Here is a 6621-nt window from a genome sequence, read left to right on the forward strand (position 1 = left end):
CTACTATTTAAAAAATAAACACTATTTTCAGTGGCAGAGTAGTTAGAATTTTCTTATACTTGTAAATCTACTTATGAAGAAGTATTAAAATTAAAATATTAATATTGTGCTCGAGTAACTATACTGCCATACATTTAATTTCTGACCCATTCTCTCTCATCTACAGTACTAATAAAAATATACAATCAATAACTTTGGACTTATCAATAAAAAATGCAAAAATTTGGGGTTTTCTTATTTCAGTAATAGTAAAGTAAATAATATAATACCTACACTATGTAATTTTTTAACTTATGCAAAACAAGGAATTAATTGGTTCTATAATTTTTTGTATATCTATAATTGTTTTTAAATTAAATGTTTTTGGTAGTTTTATTATTAATAATATTTTAGTAGTTGCTTTTATTTATTGAAAGGTTTTAAAAGATAGCTTGTTGTCTTTCCTTTACTAGTTCATAACACCAAAATATACACTCAGCATTTACAATTTTGTTTTTTAGCTTTAATATTAGAGTAAACTTTGATGTAAACACTGAATTTTGGATGTCAATTTAATAATTTAAAATAAATTTTATGAGTGTGACTTGTTTTACTCTACATATTAATGTATTATATAATATTAATTTCACATAATTAAATTTGTTATTGACTTTCTGCTATAAAGTTGTACTATACACATTTTCAACATTTAAGTGTTTCTTAGAATAGGTTATATTACACAGTTTAAAAAAAGCATATATTATACATCTTTGAATTGCATTTATTTTTTTTTTTTTTGTAACAATGTTAACAGTATATTTTTTTATGAACATTATAATAAGAACAGAAAAAAAAATCTAAAGTAAAATAAAAATTAAATAAAACCCATTATAATCATTCAAATTTATTAATAACAAGAAACCATTTTTAATTCAGTCTTAAGCAATTAAAACTATTCGTATTTTCATTAATTTATGTGTTCCATAATTTAAATTTTGTACTACATAAAAATGATTTTCATCATTAATTTGTAAATTAAATAACTTTTTTACCGGGAATTTATAATTAAAACAATCTAATGTGTTATAAATGTATACTAAAATCAGGTTAGTTATATTTTCAAATACACATTCAGTACAATATTTGTATTTATTTTATTTTCGAGCTTTAGCTTTTTCTTCTTTTAATTTCAATTTAAAACATTTTGCTTCCATTTCTTCAAAGTGTTCTGCAAATATCATTTTGAGGGCAGGATACATCAATGGTAATTTGTGTAAGACATTTGGAGCAATCTGTAAATTTATGTAAACTTTTATTATTTTTTTACTTAATAGGTATTTATTTAATTCAGTGCTTTCAAAAATATGTAATAAAATAAGTATTAATAAATTAAGTAAGTATGTAATAGTATCAATAAAAATAATTTTTTTTTAAAAAACTATCATATATTATGTGATGTTGAAATTAACTATATAGTTATGATTTATTTTTGAATTTAGATTACAATACATACAATATTGTTGCTCTAATTTTTTAATGTCATATATTCAATGAATACATTTTAACTTTTAATAATTAGAAATTAGCATATATTTAAACTTAAAATGTTAGCTCCGTATCTGTCGGTAAATTTAATCTTAATGTTTTACCGTCATCAGAGAACTATTATTTTAGGAACAACAAATAGAAACAAAAATATTTATAACTTTTAAATTGTGTTATTATTGTGTTCCAACATATAATTATTTAAATAAGCAAAAAAATAAATTAATATTAATAAGATATGAATAATACCTCCATGTTGTCAAAAGCTATTCCAACATTACTTGGAAGATCATTATTTGGCATATATGGAATTTTGGCATAACGTTGACTAAAATGTGTGAGAATAGTAAATTTAGCATTCATTTTTTTACCAATATTTATAGCTTGGGACATAGTTGAATGCATTTTTCGTCTAGCTTCAAACGCTAATTGATCTTCCATTGTAGCTTCATGTATTAAAAGATTACTATTCTTGCCTAAAAAAAATAACAACAAAATTCTTAATATAATTAAAGCTTATTATGAGTTAATTTATAAGAAAAGGTTTGTATATGTATAATACATTTTGACTTATTGTACAATTTTTTTAGTTGACATAAATAATATTTTTCATTACAAACCTAATTTGACCAATGAATCACAAGGCATTGTGTCACCAGAATATGTTACTTTCCAACCATTTTTATGAGTAAATGATACACCAAATGCATTGGGACAGTGTCTAACTAAAGTAGTTTCTATATCTGACATATTAGTTTGTTTTAATAAATTTTTTATTCTTAACTTTGTTGATGATTCAAAATCCTTAAAAATATTAATATTATAAAATAAGTTTAATGTGATGATTTTCTTAACTATTTATGTAAGTAATATTTATTTACCAAATCTAAGTTAGACACAATTTGAAATTCTTCATTTAGTTCTGTAAATCTTCTATGATAAAAATTTAACCAAGTCATAATTTGTACAGGTGCTAGCAAATATAGAGGATGATCTAGTTTAAGCTGTCCACTTGCTTTCATTTTTTGTCGTACGCTTAATATTCCAATCAAACCAATATGATGGTCCGCGTGTAAATGAGACACATAAATAGCTTTTAAGTCACTCAATACTGTTTCAGCACCAGTTACACCAAAGTGCCGCACTAATTGTCCATATGTTCCTTCTCCAGAGTCTAACAATACACATTCGTTCTCACTAGATAACATTTAGAAATAATATTTTTCCATAAATAAAATTAATAATTTCTTACCCAGTATACATTAGAATACCACTAGTATTTCTCGTTTTACTTGGTATACATGAACCTGTACCAAGAAATGTAATTTTAGGATAAATGTTTGTATCGGTAGAAGAAGCATTTAAAATTTCTTGTTTTACTTGAGCTAACTTTTCTTTGAAACCATCAACCTTGAATGTTTCTTCGATGAACTCATCAATATCTAAACTTAACGTGCTAGACCTAAATTTGTTTTGGTTAATAAATACTTATAATAACTGATCAGAAACAGTAAGATATTTGCATACCTGTCTATATATTTGTTTGGTCTCAAATTAAATGATAAATTAGTTTGTCCATTTATAGTCAAAGAATTTATACTTGAAGAATTTACATTGATTACTTTTTCTTGTTGATTAATAACTAAAAGATAAAACAATAATTTGAATTTTTAAAAATCTAAGCGAATATGATGTAATGCCATTTTTAAAATATTTTAGCTCTTTAAAATTTTTTTACTAGACATCTACTACTATTTTGTAATTAAGAATGCTAATGTTAGTACAAAATTTCTTAAAAGTGTTCATTACAAAGATCTAATAAAAGAAAAAAAAATTAAGTCATAAGTTTTTAATAGTTAAAATTTTGAAAAAATATATTCAATCATGAATTATTTTATAGTCATAAGTGATGGATCAACTCAGCTTAGAGTTTGTTGTAAATACAGATTTATCATTACATTTTGCTTAATTTCACTGTAGTTGACTAAACTTGTTATTACTTTTTATAAATACTATTTACATGATAGCACACATTTTAAATTATCAAAATATTCTTACTAGGAATGCCATTGTCTTTTAATAATGGATATATATTTTCATCTAACATATTCAATTTATACTGTATTCTATGTATTGCAGTACTACCCAGACATTTATTTTCATTATTTAATAATAAATGGTATGTTTCAGGTGGAAATAAATTCATCCACGATTGATACCTAAAAAATATAAATGTCAGTTATTACTTTTTTAAATAACATTTTAATAATTGATTAGACTTAATACCTTGGATCATTTCTCACATCCTGTGGAGTAAAATGAACAACCATAAATGCAATATCATCTTCATTCACTACACCATGTTGATGTTTTGAAAAAATTGACTCGTTTAACAATGAGTCAATATAATCTTCACTTGGACATTCAACAACTAAAATAAATTAAACTAAAAATATTTAGGTAAATTACATAAATAAAATAAGCTTACTATTTAAGAAACTAACCCGCCGGCCTATTTTATATTAATTTTACAAACATAAATAAGTTAAATTAATATTTTCCATGAATTTATTAGGTAACATAGAATTATATTGTTGTCATTAAAAATTAATAAACTATATAAAAAAAATTGGATTTTTTCAATTAGAATAATCTAAATTTTAATAAAATAAAAATATCTCATCCCAATAAAAGTATTTATTCACAATGAGACCTACTTATAATTTATATATTTTTTCAAGGCATTGCTAGCTCTTGGGTAATAGGTAACTACTGGGGTTTTTAGCAATGAAGCCATGTCCTTCATAATGAAACACGTCTTCCAAAAGTAACAAAATATATAAAATCCTACAGCTAATAGCCTAAGTTGACAAAACATGATTAAAAAATAATAATTATATTTTATTTAATATAAAAAAATCAATAAAAGTATACAAGATGTCTTAAATAATATTATAGCTTTTAGAATTGACCATAATATAAAATCTAATTTAATCTAACATATAATTAGTACAGCTGAACTCAATTTGTCATGTTCTGTGTTTGTACGACAAAGAAAACAAATTTGGAAGTAGTGTTTTTTTTTTTATAGGTGTAATAGAAATTGGTACAAAATGCATACAAAATTATTTAGGGGATTAAAATCTTTATAATTATAACTCATCACAAAATATTAACAGTTTAGTTCTTCTCTAATAATTATGAATATAATATAAAATTAAACATTTAAAATTCTCCTATTTGCATGATATAAATGGTACCACTATTAAAAAATATATATTTATTATGAAATTATTAGTAATAGATTGTTTTATGTTATATTGAAATACCTTACCAATAAAAACTGGCCCTGGATCATCAGGAGATGTTACATCACTTGATTTAACTAGGGTTCCATCAGATAAGGTTATATCTTTACCAGATTTTAATAATCCCAATAATGGTCCAGGAGGAACATTATGTTTAACACATTTGTCCAAGTCTAAAAATCCTGGTTTTGGTTTAAGACGACAAACATATGACATGGCTATATTACTAATTCTACTCAAAGTATTATCAGTTATAAATTTTTTATCATCTGAAATCAATTAAAAAATATATTATGATTTAATTAAAAATTAATTTTGTAGTATAAAAATACCATAATTAGCTAGCTAACCAGTTCTAGGTTCAGAATTGCTTCTTTTACGTTTATTTTTTTCTTTTTTATCTGATTCTTGTATATTTTCATAATCATAATAATTGGTATCGTCTTCTAAAGAATCATCAATATTTTGTTGAGCCTGTGAATTATTCATTTCAATTGAGCTATAAAAGAAGTATAGTTATTAAAAATATAATATAAATAAAATTTATTATAATAGATTAATTACTTTTCAGACATTGATCGAATTTCATTACATCGTTTGTTTGATATCAATGGCACATAATGGACAACTATTGCATTGTCTTCATATGGCTTAAAAGGATCACTTTTACTAGCAGTAATTTTAAGATCACGTAATACTACAAATCTTTTAGTAGCAACAAACAATTCTTCCTGTGAAAAAAATAATACAATTTTAAATATGAAATTACTATTAAAGGTTAAAATATCTATTAAGTTTTATAATATAAAACAATAGTAATATTTAAGTAATTTAAATTTTACTTCTTATTTTTCATATTTTATTTTTATGATCACATAATTTTAATTCAGCACAAAAATATTATTTAATATATTGAAAGAATAATAGAAAAATTAAGCAAACACTAACTATTCCTTGGGGTCCGTGCAGTTCTATGTTTGGTACACCAACATCTTGAACCGTTAAAGCTAATCCTGGTAAACCACCAATATTCAACCAATTTGAATGTGTGATAAACACATGTTCCAACTTTGACAGTTTCATTTTATGTTCATGTGCCAATCTTTGTGTACCTTCTCCACAATTAAAAAGGTACCTAAAATTAAAGTATGCATACAAGTTGAATTTTAACATGTGTTATCTACTTAGGATTAAATAAAATATAAAAATGTATTACCTAGAATGATCTGTAAACAAATATAAGCATCTTGGAGCACCATTTGCTCCACTGCCAAGAACTTGAAATTTCACAATACCCGGTGGAAATTTGGACTTACCTTTGATTTTAATTCTGTTCTGTTTATTGGTAGCAGTAGATAGTGAGACATTTTTAGCCATTTGTTTTAGTATTGTGTTTGGATTACGGAAATAAAATAACTGACAATTCGTATGTATAAATTTTTGTAGTAATTTATTAAATAACTTAAACGACATTAATCGGTAGATTAACTTTATAGTTTGTTGTAATGATTAAAAATTAGTAGTTTCAGTCACAATAAGAGAAACAATTATCGTTCAAAAATGTGTTTTCAGTTTTGCAAAATAATAAGTTAATGTTACGTTTGATAATTGAACATATTATTATCATGTTAAACAACTTAAACCGTGTTAACTACCCACTGAGATAGATAAGAATATACTCAAGGTAGTATTATAAATGTATAACTACCTTGGTTAGGTTTATGAACGATATCGATTGTGATGATAACCAGATAACGAATTGTTATTTATTTGATTTTTTTATATGTAT

At 23.8% G+C, this 6621-nt stretch overlaps 1 protein-coding gene across 2 annotated transcripts; it reads right to left on the reverse strand.

The window, feature by feature from the left end:
- Window positions 1-1060: 1060 nt before the first annotated feature.
- LOC114125793 (ribonuclease Z, mitochondrial) lies at window positions 1061-6470 on the reverse strand. 2 transcript variants are annotated; one of them, XM_027989567.2, is made up of 13 exons: window positions 6049-6470; window positions 5781-5967; window positions 5397-5563; window positions 5183-5331; window positions 4859-5101; window positions 3811-3955; window positions 3583-3743; window positions 3052-3166; window positions 2777-2986; window positions 2406-2721; window positions 2145-2328; window positions 1774-2000; window positions 1061-1271 (listed from the first exon to the last, which is right to left on the reverse strand). In XM_027989567.2, the coding sequence occupies exons 1-13, from the start codon at window positions 6303-6305 to the stop codon at window positions 1134-1136; spliced, it is 2499 nt and encodes an 832-aa protein (XP_027845368.2). In that variant the 5' UTR covers window positions 6306-6470; the 3' UTR covers window positions 1061-1133. The 2 variants fall into 2 exon arrangements, with proteins under 2 accessions (XP_027845368.2, XP_027845370.2); XM_027989569.2 differs by having other exon boundaries at window positions 6149-6289.
- Window positions 6471-6621: the final 151 nt, after the last annotated feature.

Source organism: Aphis gossypii, chromosome 2 (assembly GCF_020184175.1).
Source record: "Aphis gossypii isolate Hap1 chromosome 2, ASM2018417v2, whole genome shotgun sequence".
Classification (NCBI taxonomy): Eukaryota; Metazoa; Arthropoda; class Insecta; order Hemiptera; family Aphididae; genus Aphis; species Aphis gossypii.